The sequence below is a fragment of the Bos taurus genome, chromosome 3 (genome assembly GCF_002263795.3).
Source record: "Bos taurus isolate L1 Dominette 01449 registration number 42190680 breed Hereford chromosome 3, ARS-UCD2.0, whole genome shotgun sequence".
NCBI lineage: Eukaryota > Metazoa > Chordata > Mammalia > Artiodactyla > Bovidae > Bos > Bos taurus.
In genome coordinates, this window is record NC_037330.1 from 9373866 (window position 1) to 9390934 (window position 17069).

The 17069-nt window shown below is 41.9% G+C and overlaps 1 protein-coding gene across 2 annotated transcripts in view; it reads left to right on the forward strand.

Annotated features, from left to right (window-relative positions):
- COPA (COPI coat complex subunit alpha) overlaps nucleotides 1–17069 on the forward strand; it is a 44073-nt gene that overhangs the window by 23247 nt on the left and 3757 nt on the right. The window contains exons 11-27 of one of the 2 annotated variants that reach the window (XM_005203443.5): nucleotides 1758–1908; nucleotides 2848–2914; nucleotides 3860–3935; nucleotides 5839–5921; nucleotides 6993–7132; nucleotides 7845–7930; nucleotides 8018–8183; nucleotides 11170–11332; nucleotides 11434–11580; nucleotides 12320–12509; nucleotides 12632–12727; nucleotides 13880–13968; nucleotides 14358–14481; nucleotides 15366–15455; nucleotides 15622–15731; nucleotides 16541–16618; nucleotides 16785–16853. In XM_005203443.5, the coding sequence (XP_005203500.1) occupies nucleotides 1758–1908; nucleotides 2848–2914; nucleotides 3860–3935; nucleotides 5839–5921; nucleotides 6993–7132; nucleotides 7845–7930; nucleotides 8018–8183; nucleotides 11170–11332; nucleotides 11434–11580; nucleotides 12320–12509; nucleotides 12632–12727; nucleotides 13880–13968; nucleotides 14358–14481; nucleotides 15366–15455; nucleotides 15622–15731; nucleotides 16541–16618; nucleotides 16785–16853 (1925 nt within the window). The remainder of the gene's footprint in view (nucleotides 1–1757; nucleotides 1909–2847; nucleotides 2915–3859; nucleotides 3936–5838; nucleotides 5922–6992; nucleotides 7133–7844; nucleotides 7931–8017; nucleotides 8184–11169; nucleotides 11333–11433; nucleotides 11581–12319; nucleotides 12510–12631; nucleotides 12728–13879; nucleotides 13969–14357; nucleotides 14482–15365; nucleotides 15456–15621; nucleotides 15732–16540; nucleotides 16619–16784; nucleotides 16854–17069) is intronic. The other variant, NM_001105645.1, reaches the window with a different exon arrangement.

Sequence of the window (17069 nt, forward strand, 5' to 3'; positions counted from 1 at the left end):
TTTCTTGTATGTGATTGTTTTTCTCTTGCAGCCTTTGAGATTCTCTCTTTAACTCTTGCCATTTTAATTAAAATACGTCATGGTGAAGATCTCTTTGGGTTCATCTTATTTGGGAATCTCTGCTTCCTGGCCCTTGATATATATTTCTGCAGGTTAGGGAAATTTTCAGTCATTATTATTCAAATAAATTTTCTGTTCCTTTCTCTCCTTTGGGAATCCTATAATGCAAAAGTTAGTATGTTTGATGTTGTCCCAGAAGTCTCTTAAGCCTCCTCACTTAAAAAAATTTTTTTTGCTGTTCCAATTGATTTCCACTCTTCTGTCTTACAGATCGAATATCTGTTCTTCTGTTTCATCTAATTTGTTGATTCTCTCTAGCATAATTTTTCAGTTATTGTATTCTTCACTTGTGATTGGTTTTCTTATATTTTCTTTGTTGAAGTTATCACTGAGTTCTTCCATTCTTCTCTCAAGTTTGGTGGGCATTATTATGATTGCTTCTTTGAACTCTTTATCAGGTGAATTACTTACCTCTTTCATTAGGGTTTTTTCTGGGGTTGTTTTGTATGGAACATCTTGTCTCTTCATTTTGAATGACTTTTGGCATTTGTTTCGGTGGATTTAAGCAAAACAGCTACCTCTCCTGGTCTTCACAGAGTGGCCTTGTGTGAGAGCATCTCCTGTGTAGACTGCACCTGGTGCTTTGGCAGGCTGGCTGGAGCTGGAGTGCACATGGGCAGGCGTAGGCCCTGGGGAGTGTGGGCCGGTGGCATCTTGGTGGGGTGGCTGGGGCTGGAAATGGGCCTGGGGCAGTCCCTGGGGAGCGCTGTGCCTGAGGCCCTGGAATTTTTGTTTGTAGTGAAGGGAAATAGACCCATAAAACAATGAATATGTGTAACATTGTATGGTGAAAACTGCTTTAAAGGAGAGTTAAGCAAAAGTAGGTGGGATAGAGAGGGAAGAGTGTAGGACTGCCGCTTTGAAAAAGTGAAGAGGAATCACATATGCATTGACAATAGGAACAGCAAATACAAAGACCGTGATGTGAGAGATGTTTAACATGTTGAGGAACATCACAGTGGCCAATAATAGGTGAAGTAATAGAAGGTAAGACCAAAGCAGAATGGACTTTGCCTTGTAGGCCATTCGAATTTAAGATTTTATCCTGAATGAATGGAAAGCCATTGGAAGGTATTGGGTAGGGGAGTGACATGATCTGGTTTATGTGTGGAGTGCACACTTGGAGGACAAAGATTGAAAGTTTTTCTGAAGGATGGATAATGCTGGTAGAGAAAAGTGAAACATTTTTAAAAAACAGAATCAGGAAGTCTTTTTAAACTAATATTCATTTATTCAGCACATACCTTTTATGTTTATTATATGATAGTGACTGGGGAATGATGGAAATTATTGTAATTTATGCTTTCAGGGAGCTCAGTGTATAGTGGGGGTGATATACCTAAACAATTACAGTGCAAGATAAGTGCTATGATGGAGGTTTGTACGGGCTGTTAGAACATGAAGGAGGACTTGTCTAATGTGCCAGTATGATAGAGTGAGTATTGGGGAAGGATTTACAGGTGTTCACTTGAATAAAGATGCCAAGAATTGTGGGCATTCAGACAAATAAAGATTGCATTTAAATGTCTTAACTTTGTTTGTAGCATACATACACAGTCATTATCTTCATGTATCTGCTGTTGCCAGTTTTCTTTCTTACCTGCAACTAATTCTTCCTCCCTTGCCCTGTGGCCCAGGCCATGATGGTGGCATGATTGTATTTAAACTGGAACGAGAACGGCCAGCCTATGCTGTTCATGGCAATATGCTCCATTATGTCAAGGACCGATTCTTACGTCAGTTGGATTTCAACAGCTCCAAAGACGTAGCTGTGATGCAGTTGCGGAGGTAAATTAGACTAATTTCTTCCCTCCAAATTGTCTCATCTGTTACCATGATACAGTACCTGCAAACTGGACTCTTGTTCTTTTAACAACATTTTGGATCTCATCTCCTGTCACAGATAGAATCCCCAGGAGCATGTTGGGCAAGGTCATGAGACGAATGGGAGCGCCCCTGTTAAGAATGTTAGAGATCCTGAGGAAAGGAAATCGTACAGCCAGTTTGGCAGGTGTCTTGAAAACTGGAGAAAGTTTCCTGGTTGAGAGTAGCCCAACTTGGTGACAGACCTGTTTGCCTTTATTTGGCATTTCTTTTCTATAACTCTTTCTTTGCTTTTCAGCAAAATGCACACAACTCTAAACCAGAATATATGTCTCTGGAAACTCTTAACTCTGAAGATACAATAACCTCTGGGGTGCCTGGGAAAAGGAGCTATCCTCTTGGAAAGCCAGCTGTATTAGCATGCTGAAACATTCATGGTAGCAAGCTTTGGCATAAGGGTTTGACAGTCACCCTCCAGCATTACTACAATAAAGAGATGGGTTTATGTTAATATTCCAAGGGACAGGAGAAACTAGCCCGAAGCAAATCACATCATGTTACTCGGTGGTGTCCACTGCAATTATGTGTAGGAATTTGTACCCAGGAAGAACCAGTCTCACTCACTACAGTGAGTGCTCACCATACCTTCTGTTGAATAAGTAGACTTGTACTAGGTGAGCTTTTTAAAAACACTTCACTCAAAGCTGAAATAGGGGAGTCCCTAAGTCTTAAAGGAAGGAAGAAATAGATGCATTATTCATTAATTTTTTATTCTTGATTATAAAAGTGATAAGTATATGTGTAAAGATTAAATAAGAAGGAAGTACAGGAGTAATTCCTTTTTTCCTGTTTTCATTATATCTCTTTCCTAAATTTCTCTTTTCTTGGTATACATATCTCTAGTGGTTCCAAGTTTCCAGTGTTCAGTATGTCGTACAATCCAGCAGAAAACGCAGTCCTACTGTGTACAGTAAGTAAACCTCCTGGCATTTCCTCATTTCCCATAGGTCTGTTTCATACCCGTAGAGGATCTCTGATGGCTTCTTAGAAACTATTTAATGGTCATTTTGAGAGAGCTGAAATAGTAAACAAAGGCTCAAACCAGGTAGACTTCTGTTCTCATGTTCAGGGTTTGTGTACTTACATCTGTCATAAGGCTGACAACTTCTAAACTTAATGGAGCATCAAGTCAAATCACCCAAATCACTAAAAGTAATTTGAAAGTATGTTTGGGACTGTATCCTATGCAAAGAAGATGCTTATCTTGATCTCTCTATTTGGGTGAAAATAGTAGAGCTGATTTTGAGAGGCATTCCTTTCGTTATTGTTATCTTGGGGCCTCATTTCTTGCCATACAATTTTTTAAAAAAGGAAACAACATCCTAATTTTATTGCCCTGGTTGCCAAATCAGAAGAATGAAAACTTATTTTTCCCAATAGGACTTCTAGTTTCTGATCCCAGTCCTTTTTCAATATCTTAACTGTCCCATATTTTCCTCCTGGCAATTTTCTTTAATGTCTTTTTTTTTCCCTTCAAACAGACTTTAAGTTGATGAGTTTACTCAGGTGGGGCATTGGAATATTGGTTTCTTAATCTGTTAATTTGTGGAATAGAGAGCAGTCCTTGCTTTCATTCAGAAATTATGTCTTTGGAAGATAAAAGGAAAAGTTGCGAAGAATTGGACATGACTTAGCGACTCCAACAACAGCAACAAAACTTATGTGAATGCTGAGTTCTCTGGCAAAGAGCCCTATAATTTTTAGCTGTAGAAGCATCCAAATGTCCTCTGAGTGAAGGGTGTGAAGAGTATAGTTTCAGATTGCTATCTGTGTAATGATACTGTTTTCTATGTCAGAGTAAACTGGTATCTTGGGGACTCCTACTAACAATTTAATTTCTCCCATTCCTCTACAGAGAGCCAGCAATTTAGAAAATAGTACCTATGACTTGTATACCATCCCCAAGGATGCTGACTCCCAGAATCCTGATGGTAGGCATTCTCTTTGTGTTCCCAGCTCTGCTCCTAGCTCTCCTCACCCGAATCATCTCTTCTCTTCAAGTTTTTCATTCCATCCCCAGGCCATGGCCACATCACTCATGTCGTTGGCAGGTGCTGCTGCCAATTGCATCAGAGGCGACCATGGTGTGAAATATTCATGTTCCTCCTCCATTTTATTACTCCAGCTAGATATATATATTTTATAATTTGGTTATTAGACACTCTCCGTTTTCTCTTTCAGCACAGCATGTTATCCTAGTTTATTGTCAGCTGATATGACTTTCACCCTGGTAGTTTCATTTATTTAAAAATGTGGTTCCAATCTTGCAATGTCTCATCCTGGGACTAGGGATTTATGCTCTCCCATCCATATCCAGATCCGATTTGCTTCCTTTTGCATGTCAAAACGATGAGGCTGTTAACAGCCCCACACCCCACCAGGGATCCCAGGATCCAGCTGAGACCCTGCCTACCTCTTCCATCACCACCATCCCTTGTTAATGTCCTTACCATTAGCACTTGCTGACAAAACATTCTCAGAATAGATTGGAGTCTCCTTTAGTGTACTTCCTCCAGCTGATTTGTAGGTCAGAGGCTTGTACCTCAGGTCCCTACTCTTAACAGCATACTTCCATGATATTTTAGACCCCATCAACAGAGTCTGAGAGATACTTTGCTAGTTCTGCCCTATTGTGGGTGCTCCTGTGTCATTATTGCTGCTAATATGATCACTGTTCTGTAAGTGTGGTCATGGTGAGAAGAGAAAACCTATATGTCTTTGGTATCCATAAATGAAAAGTCTCCCTTATAAATTAATCAGTTGAGCCATTTCTGACCAATTTTTTTTATCTAGTCCCTGCTTATCCATCCCCTTGCTTCCTTTCCCCATCTGTTTACAGTTAATAGAGTCTAAAATATTTTTGCTTTCTCTTATAACCACTTTTATTTTCTCCTTTCCATTTTATGAGGGAGATGGTAATTATTAAAGGAATAAAGATAGAGTCCAATGATAGGGAACATAGAGGAAGAGAAAGAGCAAAAGCTGGAATAATGTGGTTCTCCAGCCCCTGGAAAATGGGACTGTTGGTTGTGATAATAATTAATTTTGTTAAAATTGCCTGAGACCTCTGGTTGTCAAGGGGTGGCCTGGCAAGGCTGGCCAGTGTGTATTGTCCAGTGTCCTGCTGATACTGATAGATAAGAGTATTTAGTGCATCCTTCTGTGTATCCCCTTTGAAGTTTCCCAGAGGGTGGAGTGCCTATTTAGAATTCTAATTAGTCAGTGAAATACTTGGAAACTGAGAAGCATTTTGTAACTTTCTTCCTGGTATTAAGAATGATTGATTGACATTAATGGAGCAACAACTTGGTGCAAAATTCTGCCCAGCATAGAACTGCCTGGATTTAGTTAGGAACTCTGTGCCCCACCCTGCTCTACTAGGAGGTCTGTATTTGCATGTTAAAAGCAGCAGAGCAGCTGGGTCCTGGAGAGAGAGCTGTGTCTCTCCTCTAGCTTGTTGAGACAGGAGGTCCAAGATACTCACAGGCTGCTTGCTTTGTGCCACAGCTTGGCCAGAGAGGCCCTGCTCGTTAACTTGATGGAGTGTGCTGTCTCCCAAGATGGGTGGTCCTTCTCTGCCAGTATATGGTGTTGGCTCAAATCACTTGGCCTAGAGAAAAGAGGCTTGGCAGGGGTAGAGGTTGGAGTTTGGAGGGGACTGGTGGGGAAAAGTCCCTGACAATAGCCTCAGGTTATGGCTGAATTAGTTAGGAAGCAGCTGAACTGGCAAAGCCAGCATGGCAGCCAGCAAGACTGGCAGCTTCATGGCACCTGACTGTGTCACCTGCCAGTAGCTTACCACATGCTCCTGCCCTTTGGTTTTGTTCTTCTTAGCTCCTGAAGGGAAACGATCCTCAGGCCTGACAGCTGTTTGGGTTGCTCGAAATCGGTTTGCTGTCCTAGATCGGATGCATTCGGTGAGTTAAGACTAAAAAGGGAAATTAATTTGGGGAGTGTGGTGGCATTGACCTCTGTATTGCAAAATGAAGAGCATGATTTTTCTCTTATTCTCCCTTGGGCAGCTGTTTTCCTGTGTATTGGCTTCTTTCTCCTAAAAAAAGTGAAAGTGTTAGTCCCTTGGTTGTGTCCCCACGGACACAACAAAGCGTTAGTCCCCTTTGCGACCCCACGCACTGCAGCCTGCCAGGCATCTCTGTCCATGGGATTCTCCAAGCAAGAAGAAGTAGGAGTAGGTAACCTTTCCCTTCTCCAGGGGATCTTCCCGACCCAGGGATTGAACCCAGGTCTTCTGTACTGCAGGCAGATTCTTTACCGTCTGAGCCACCAGGGAAACCCTCTTTCTCCTTAGTTCTACCCCACACCCCTTGGGGAAAAAAAGGCCTTAAAATTGATTTGATTGGGTGGAGGATCACTGTGGCTCTGGGCTTAAGAACCAAGCTAAACTCACTCTTGATAACACAGGGGCCAAAGAAACATCAAATTTGAAATAGGTGAGCTGGTAAGTCCCAGTGGTTAGGACTTAGTGCTTTTACTGCCGGGGCCAGAGTTCAGTCCCTGGTCAGAGAACTAAGATCCCGCAAGCCGTGCAGCTTGGGCCTGTCCCCCTGCCCCACCCCCCCGCCCCAAATAGGTGAGCTGGATAAGGAGTAGATCCTCTGCCTTATCCTACTACATCCATTGGTATTTAAAATATAATGGATTCTAAAAGAGTTAAGCAAAGCTCTCTCAAGAAAATATTTAACAAAAATTTAAGCCCCAGAAGTGCTCTGTTCTCTCTCTGGTTGATTAAGGAATTCAGATTTTAGTTAGACTTAGGATATTTCAATTGAAGAAAAAAGAAGGGCTATTAAGACCCTATCAAGAGGATCTTAGCTAGAGTGGTCTACATATAGTGGTGATTGACCTGGACAGCCAGAAAAAGAAAACAAATGGTTTATCAAAGCTGAGGAATAATTGCTAAGGGACATTGTCACCTGTCGTCATCTTACATGTATTCCTCTTAACCCCACCTTTTATACTCATTTCAGCTTCTGATCAAGAATCTAAAGAATGAGATCACCAAAAAGGTACAGGTGCCTAACTGCGATGAGATTTTTTATGCTGGCACAGGCAACCTCCTGCTTCGAGATGCAGAATCCATCACGCTCTTTGATGTACAGCAGAAGCGGTAACATGTCAGATATCCCTAAGCAGACAGGTTTATAGTGGGGGAGGGTGGAAATCTTTAGTGGGAGCTTTTTTCCCCAAGTGAGTTTGACTTGTGGCTTGGCCAATTTTTGTGCTATAATTCCAAGGCTCTTTCTCATCAGTTTTTTCCCTCTGTGATCACCCTCCATCCTGTACACACACACACAACAAGCGTTACAAGGGGCTTGTTAATTTGTTTTCAGAGCATTTATCTGAACAAAGATTGCTCTTGGGACTTAGAATAGGATCACAGGAATGAATGGCATAGTTCCTGTACTTAACAGAGCTTATGGTGCAGTGGTGAAAATAGACATACACAAGTTCCTAATAACACATGGGAATGAGGGTCAGGGAGTTGAGGAAGGTGGAAGTGTACAGTGTGAGCCAAAATATTTGTCACCGAACTGTAATACAAAAATGCTTATTTGGTGTTAAGAAATTAGGGGGAGAATGGATACATATGTATATATGGCTGAGTCCCTTTGCCAGTCACTTGAAACTGCCACAACATTGTCAATCAGGTATACCATAGTACAAAATGTTTTTGGTGTTAAAAAATTAATTAAATGCTAAAAAAAAAAAAAAAAGAGAGAAATTAGGGTTTACATTAATTTGAAGATGAAGAGGCGGTAAGTCATAACCTGGAACAAGGGGATCAGACCCACTCATGTTTGCCCTTCTCTCTATCCCAGGACTCTGGCATCTGTGAAGATTTCCAAGGTGAAATATGTTATCTGGTCAGCAGACATGTCCCATGTAGCACTACTGGCCAAACATGGTAAGTCTTGATTATATCCACCCTGATTTGAGACCAGCCCCTCCCTCCCCGTCCCTGCCAGCCTACTTCACTCACCCTGTCCAGCAGAGCACTCATGTCCTATGCCTCTTACAGCCATTGTGATCTGTAACCGCAAACTGGAGGCTCTATGTAACATTCATGAGAACATTCGTGTCAAGAGTGGGGCCTGGGATGAGAGTGGGGTATTTATCTATACCACAAGCAACCACATCAAATATGCTGTCACCACTGGGTAAGTTAATTATCTGAAATACAGAATGGGAGAAAGTGGCTTCTGAAAATCACTATCCTGTCTCAAGAGACATACTGAAGTCCTCCTTGAACTGTCTTTATGGAAAAGCATTGTTTGGCATATATGTGCTGGAGGCATCAGAACATTCTTTTTTCAGCTGTTTTAAAATTGTGTGAAATATGACACAAATATAGAAAATTATATAGGTTATAAATATATGAAATAGCAAACAGTTATATAATGAACATCTGTGTAACTGCCACCCGAGTTAAGAAATAGAACATTTCCCTTTGCCATGTGGTCCCTATTGATCACAACTCTCTCTCTTCACCACACAAAGAAAACGTTATTCTGACTTTTATGATAATTTCTTCCTTGCTTTTCTTTGCAATTTTACCACCATTATTTTATCAATAAAATAATGATTTAATTTTGCCTGCTTTTGAACTTCATATTAATTAAGTCATGCTGAATATATTTTATATTTTGCTTGTTTTGCTCAATATATTGTTTGTAAGATTCATCCATGTTATAGCTCTAATTTATTTGTTTTCATTGTTGTATAATACTCGCTTATATGAATATAGCACAGTTTATCAGTTCTATACTAGACCAATAGTTGGGCGATTTCTAGGTTTTGGCTATTAGGAACAATGTTCTTTTAAACATTCTTACATGTACTCTGGTTCATATGCACATATATTGCTCTAGGGCGTTTCCCGCGAGCAGAATTGCTGGGTCGTAGAACACGCTTATCTTCACATTTGCTCACTAATGTGAAAGAGTGGTTTTAGCAATTTGCATGCCCCCCAGCATTGTATAAAAGTTTCCTTGCTTGTCACCCTGGCGGGCACTTGCCTTTGTCAGACTCATTTTTGACTGGCAGATATGGGATGTATTTTGTAATTTTACGTTGCTATTATCTGATTCCCAAGGAGATTAGACAACTTTTTTTATTTAGCCATCCATCAGTATTTCCTTTCTTATGAATTTTGTTCAAGGCTTTTATCTTTCATTTAAATAAGTTATCCTTGTTCTTTTATTATAGGAGTTCTTTATTTATCTGAACATCAGTCCTTTTGACGGCAGTGTATTGCAAGTACTAATATCACCTCCCATTCTGCTGCATATTTTTTTATTCTTTTGAGATCCTTTAATGAACAGAAGTTCTTAATGTAGTTGAGTTTATGCACCTTATCATTTATGGATATCAAGTTTTGTGTCCTAGTTAAGAAATCTTTATTGACTCCAAGATCATAAGAACATTCTTTTACCTTTCCTATGACAACTTTATAGTTTTGCCTTTTGCATCTAGGTCTATAATCTACCTGAAGTTGATTTTTGTATATGGTATAAAGTGTAGTGGGCTCAGCTTTCCTTTTTCATAAGGACACTCAGGGAGAAGGCAATGGCACCCCACTCCAGTACTCTTGCCTGGAAAATCCCATGGACGGAGGAGCCTGGTAGGCTGCCGTCCTTGGGGTCACAAAGAGTCGGACCTGACTGAGTGACTTCACTTTCACTTTTCCCTTTCATGCAGTGGAGAAGGAAATGGCAACCCACTCCAGTGTCCTTGCCTGGAGAATCCCAGGGACGGGGGAGCCTGGTGGGCTGCTGTCTATGGGGTCGCAAAGGGTCGGACATGACTGAATCGACTTAGCAGCAGCAGCAGCAGCAGCGTGTATTGAAAAATACCAACTTTTCCCCATAGTTCTGCAGAGCCATCTTTGTGATATATGAATCACGTTTACAGAAATGCAAAGATCTGTTTTCTTGTGGTCTTTTGTCTATCTGCGATCGAATTCTGCACTGTCTTGAGTGTTATAGTTTTGTAAGTCTTTACATCTGGTAAAAGAAAGTGAAAGTGTTAGTCTCTCAATTGTGTCTGACTGTTTGTGACTCTGGGGACTATAGCCCCCAGGCTCCTCTGTCCATGGAATTCTCCAGGCAAGAATGTTGGAGTGGGTTGCCATAGTAGGTCCACAAATCTTTTCCACTTTATTTTTAGTTTATTAGGCTATTTTCAAATAATTTGAACTTCTCTATTGTATTTTTGTTTTCTATTTCTTAATTTCTACTATTGGCTTTATTCTTTTCCTTCCAAGTATATTCTTTGTTTTAACTTTTAAAAGAACAATAAAGTCTTTGAGATGGATACTTATTAATTTTTAGTCTTTCTCCTAATATTAAACATATAGAGCTCATTAATTTTTGAGTATTCTTCTAATATGTGTGTACTTAACACTATAAATTATCCTTCAAGTATTGTGTTAGCTATAGTCATAAGTTTTCATTTGTAAACTTTTAATTTTTGTTTAGTTTAAAACATTACATGCTTTGCATCATTTCTTTGTATGTCAGAAGTCGTCACACGTACCTGTCTTCTACTTTCACTTATAGCTTATAAGGAAGGATTTAGCTGTTGATAGTAGTCTAGTGGTGCTTCCCTGGTGGCTCAGCAGTAAAAGAATCTGCCTGCAGTGCAGGAGACCCGGGTTCAGTCCCTGGGTCTGGAAGATCCCCTGAAGGAGGGCATGCCAACCCAATCCAGTACTCTTCCCTAGAGAATCCCATGGACAGAGGAGCCTGACAGGCTACAGTCCCTAGCATCAGAGAGTTGGGCACAACTGAAGTGACTAAGCAGTAGCAGCAGCGGGCTAGTGATTATATATCAGAACTTAAGATTTTTAACTTTCAGGTCTGGTTCTGATAGCTGTGTCTCTTAGACTGTAGAGTATTAGCTTATAAAGAGAAATCATACCATCTGCCCCACCTTTTCCCACTTCACACAAGAGAATCAAATAAGTCTGGCATTTAGTTCTGCTGTTTTTTGACTCACTTCACATCTATACCATTGTTCAAATGGCACTTGAGAAAGGGGTAATGAGAAGATAAAAGATTAGGTCCTAGACTTGTCTTACTTCCTTATAGGCTGGGTTTACCCATGCATTTGCTGAAAATTGTGCTCTTCAACTCTTATTCTCAGGGACTACGGGATCATCCGAACTCTGGATTTACCTATCTACGTCACGCGGGTGAAGGGCAACAATGTATATTGCCTGGACAGGGAGTGTCGTCCTCGGGTGCTCACCATTGATCCCACTGAGTTCAAGTTCAAACTGGCCCTGATCAACAGAAAATATGACGAGGTATGAAATGAGGAAGCATATTAGGAGTATTGAGAGGGGCAGTGCTCCTTTTTTCCTATAAATGATCTCTATTTCCTGCCTACCCCACCCCAAATGTCTAGGTGCTACACATGGTGAGAAATGCGAAACTTGTAGGCCAGTCTATCATTGCTTATCTTCAGAAGAAGGGATATCCTGAAGTGGCACTGCATTTCGTCAAGGATGAAAAAACTCGCTTTAGTCTGGCACTGGAGTGTGGAAACATTGAGGTGAGAGAAGTAGGGTTATAAGCCCCTACTTTGTTGCAGAGGAGGCGAGGGGGTTACGGTGGCCTTGGGAAGACATTACTCTGGGCTTGCTTCTTCAGCCAATGTAATGAATTTTAGGATTTTTTAAGTTGTGGAGCCATCTTCCTGTTGCTTATTTGCCCATTTTTGCTTCTGCCACAGCATTTCTACTGTTGTTGTCATTCTGAGTTAGTCTGAATTCAATAACTTTTACAACAGAAGCATGATAGGATAGAATTAGAAAAATCTCATTATTTCCTTGACATTGATTTGCCGATTGGCTGCTTGGATGAAGGAACACTTACTAAATGTTGAGGTGTAGAGTCTGTAAACATTATTTTTAAGTGGGTGGAAATAGTTCTGAACTTCCTTCTTCCATTACTTCTTCTGAGGAGCCACACTGTTCGTCAGACCTGGCAGATAGGAAATATGATAGCTAAGCAACAATTGACTGTATGAAATCAGTAACTGCTAGAAGATGATTTTGTTGTAAATTTCTGAGGAGGAAGATAATATGATCTGACACTTTGATCCATGGATCCTAAGGGATCCCATTTGTTGATTGAATTTTCAGTAGAATTACTGAAAGCAAAGCTAGGTGGAATGAAGTATAAAGAGTTGCTTGGAAGATTTATTTAGAGATGGACATTTTGTCTGCAGACTCTGGTTTTCAGTCATAATAACCTCCAACTTGTTAACTCTAATCCTGGGGATTCTTTAGATTGCTCTGGAAGCAGCCAAAGCACTAGATGACAAGAACTGCTGGGAAAAGCTGGGAGAGGTGGCCTTACTACAGGGGAACCACCAGATTGTGGAAATGTGTTATCAGCGCACCAAAAACTTTGACAAACTTTCCTTCTTGTACCTTATCACTGGCAACCTAGAGAAACTTCGCAAGATGATGAAGATTGGTAAGACCCCAGAAACTAAGGATGGGAAGAGGGGTCTTTGTGGGGAGGAAGACGGCAAATAGAGGCAAGAGAGAACTTGAGAGAGAAGACCTAACTGAGTGCCTCTTACTGTCTTGGTGCAGCTGAGATACGAAAGGACATGAGTGGCCATTATCAGAATGCCCTTTACCTGGGAGATGTGTCCGAGCGGGTGCGGATCCTGAAGAACTGTGGGCAGAGTAAGTATCCAGAACTCACATGGGGTGGGGGGTGGCCTCAGGAAGTACTTTCTTTATGGCAAGTTATTCATGTATAGTGGTGAGGGGATTTCCTTCATTGCACATTTTTCAGAAGAGACCGCATGCTCCTACCATGCTCAGAAGACTTTCTTCAAAGCCAAATGGAGGGACGGCCAGAAAATATAGTTTCTGTAGACACTGGTAGGAAAATAGCTAATATCACTGGGAAAGTGGGTTTTAAAAGGTCCTGGAGCAGATACTATAGTAAATGTAGTTGGTTGAATGCCATTAGAGTTTTATTATTTACTTCAAGTCTGGGGGTTTTACTCATATATTTATTTTATATTTAAGGGATATTTTTTGAGAACCCACGGTATATACCAAGCATCACACTAGCACTTGAGATACATTAGGGAATAAGAAAGGTGAAAGATGTGGTTTGGACCAAGGTGCTGCCTGTGAACAGCTGAGCAGTGGTCAGATTTGGCATATATTTTAAAGGTTGAACCAACATAATTTGTTGAAGGGGACTGATGTGGGATGTGAAAGAGAAGAGAAAGGAATGAGTTCAAGGTTCTTGTTAACACTGATAGATCTTAAGGATAAGCAACTGTTTTAGTTATTTATCACTGTATAGCTAGTTACCCAAAACAGTAGTTTAAAACAATAAACATTGGTTATCTCAGTTTGCAGTGTGACTTAGCTGAGAGCCTCTGGCTCACTAGCTTTCATTAGGCTGCAATCAAGGTGTTGGCCAAGACTGCAGACTTCTCAAGGCTCGAGTGGAGGAGGATCCACTCCCATGTTCACCGTGTGGCTGTGGGCAAGCCTTGGGTCCTCGCTGGCTATCTGCTGGAAGACGTCAGTTTTCTGCTATGTAGGCTTTTCCATAGGGCGGTTCACAGTATGGCAGCTGGTTTCCCTTAGAGCAGGTGGGGCCCCTCAGATTAAGCCGTATCTTTGTATGCTGATTTCACAAATGACATCCCATCATTTCTCCCACGTGCTGTTCCTTAGAAGTGAGTCCATAAGTCCAGCCCACACTTAAGGGAAGCGGATTATGCCAGGACTTGAATACCAGGAGGCTGACATCAGGATGCTGATGGTACACTTGGAAATGTACCTTTACCACAAAGTCTGTTTTCTTCACAGAGTCACTGGCCTATCTCACAGCTGCTACCCACGGCTTAGACGAAGAAGCTGAGAGCCTGAAGGAGACATTTGACCCAGAGAAGGAGACAGTGAGTCTTTATGTAAAGTGTCTCTGATTACAGGATTAACTCTGATATCTTGGGACTATTTAAACTTACAAGGGGCTTCCCTGGTGGCTCAGAGGTTAAAGCGACTGCCTGCAATGCGGGAGACCTGGGTTCAATCCTTGGGTCAGGAAGATCCCCTGGAGAAGGAAATGGCAAACCCACTGCAGTATTCTTGCCTGGAGAATCCCATGGGCGGAGGAGCCTGGTGGGCTACAGTCCATGGGGTCACAAAGAGTCGGACACGACTGAGCAACTTCACTTTCACTTTCAAACTTATAAATGTCACTCCCACTGAGATCAAAAGAAGCTCCACAACCTCCCCTACAATGTTCCTGAGAGCTGTTTGCTTTTAACCTTCTCTTGCCTTCCAGATCCCCGACATTGACCCTAATGCCAAGTTGCTTCAGCCACCTGCACCCATCATGCCGTTGGATACCAACTGGCCCTTACTGACTGTGTCCAAAGGGTTCTTCGAGGGCTCCATTGCCAGCAAGGGTAGATGTCCACTTCTTCCATAGCATTTTTGTTGTGTGCTTGTTTTGTGAGAAACTGTTCTAGAGAGTACCCTTAGCCATAATGTCCTTTCCATCTATTCTTTTTTCTGTGTGACGCCTCATGGAGCACTGAAATGCCAATCAGAGTTATTGTACAGCCTTTTAAAAACTGAATAAAATCATGCTGAGATCATGAAAATTCAGAAAATAGGAGGGAAAGAGGTCTCTTGGTTCATGCTTCTAACAACCACTGTTAACTTTCGGTGTATTTTCTTAGGTTTTACCATATATGTAGTCATACTCTCCATTCTGTGTTTTATCATTCATGACATACAATCTTAAGATACAAACCTCAGCTGCCTCAATTCTGTCATGTGACTATACTCACTGCCACTCATCTTTACACTGTTTTCTTGGAAAAGTCTACTAATTTGTTTCTTCCGAGTTTCTTGGCAACTAAGAGCCTACTTAAATAGACCTTGGGCATTTTGTACCCAGCACTGCTCTTTCGTCCATATCCTCCCCTCTAACCTTTGTCCTCACACCCTGTTTACACAGTAGTGGTGCTAACTTAGCAAAGATCTCAGCAAGAAATGCCAAGAATTGGTACCGAAGGCTGGTTAGGAAAAGATTGTTTAAGAGGCAGTTTTTGCTAGCAGGAAGGTCAGTTGTTTTCATCTCTCTTCTATTCCTTCATTCTGTGAAACCTATGCTAACCTGCAAGTTAGCATGACATAGATACCACAAAAACAAATAATAAACAAAAACAGTAAGTAGACAAAGCATTGGCACCTGCTTCTTAGGGATACATCTTGCCTGCAGAGGAGGCCGAATCTCAGAGTTAACCGACTATAACCAGCTCCTTTCTGTCCCTTCCCACTGTAGGGAAGGGAGGCGCGCTGGCTGCTGACATTGACATTGACACTGTTGGTACTGAGGGCTGGGGAGAGGATGCTGAGCTGCAGCTGGATGAAGGTAAGATGCTCATCTCGGGCTGTTCTGGGCAGATGGGCTCCTTGGAGTGGGACTGGGCTGTGGGCAGTTCTGCAGGGTCCTGGACCATGGGATCCCAACATTTTTCTTGCCTTTGGCTAAAATTGTCATGTTGCAAATCTATTTTGTGCCTGGATTTTCCTTACAGATGGGTTTGTAGAGGCTACAGAAGGTTTGGGGGATGATGCTCTTGGCAAGGGACAAGAAGAAGGAGGTGGCTGGGATGTGGAAGAAGATCTGGAGCTTCCTCCTGAGCTGGTAAGTGGAATTCTCACCCTTGTATGGTTCTCTCCATTTACCCCTGTGGAGGTCAGCAGCCTTGTCACCCCCCGACCCCTGTCCTAAGGACCCCAAAAGGGCGGAGATCTAGATCCTCCTAATCTGCTCTTTATCTCCCACTTGAAAGATAGAAGAACATAACTAGGGTTGTACAGTGGCAGCTTATGAAAAGGCAGCAAGCTTTTTTGTTTGAATTGGAACTTTTCGTATATAGCTTTTGTTACAACTACTGAAATTTCTACTATTTTGAGAATCATCTTCCACAACCACCACCCCTCACCAGCAGAGGCTGGGAATAAGATAGTTTTGTTTAGATTTATCAGGACAAATTGATGCTTTTGAAGCATCAATTGAAGAATTGATGCTTTTGAACTGTGGTGGTGGAGAGGACTCTTGAGAGTCCGTTGGACTGCAAGGAGATCCAACCAGTCCATTCTAAAGGAAATCAGTCCTGAGTATTCATTGGAAGGAATGATGCTGAAGCTGAAACTCCAATACTTTGGCCACCTGATGCAAAGAGCTGACTCATTGGAAAAGACCCTGATGCTGGGAAAAGATTGAAGGTGGGAGGAGAAGGGGACGACAGAGGATGAGATCGTTGGATGGCATCACCGACTCATTGGGCATGAGTTTGAGTAGACGGGGAGTTGGTGATGGACAGGGAGGCCTGGCGTGCTACAGTCCATGGGATCGCAAAGAGTTGGATGCTACTGTGCGACTGAACTGAACTGATCAGGACAAATTGCTTGAATGCCTTAAAAAATGACTCATTTCTCTTTTTCCCCTAGGATATACCCCCTGGGGCAGCTGGGGGAGCTGAGGATGGGTTCTTTGTGCCCCCAACCAAGGGAACCAGCCCAACTCAGGTAAGCAGAGAAATACAGCCCTGGAGGGGTAAATGTTTGTGAGGTGGCTATACTTGATTACATGTGTAAAGAATATTGACACTCTTCTGTTACAGATATAGAGTAGGATTGTTGGGAAGAGAAAGAGCAAAAGTTCACTTGTCTTGGGTTTTCTGTTCCTTGTTAGATCTGGTGTAATAACTCTCAGCTTCCAGTTGATCACATCCTGGCCGGCTCTTTTGAAACAGCCATGCGAGTGAGTCTTAAAGTTACCTTGGCCTTCACCGAATGTGCCTGGGGTCCCAGGGGGATGGCTGACTCATCTTAACCAGATGGAAATTATTATACCCACAAGGGCAGAGGTGTATATGTATCACCTCTCATCTGCTTTCAGTACGGCTTAGTAATCTCTTAAAGAGGATTCTTCCAGCCATTTTCCACTGGTTTATAGCCTGCTTTCTGGCTCACATCA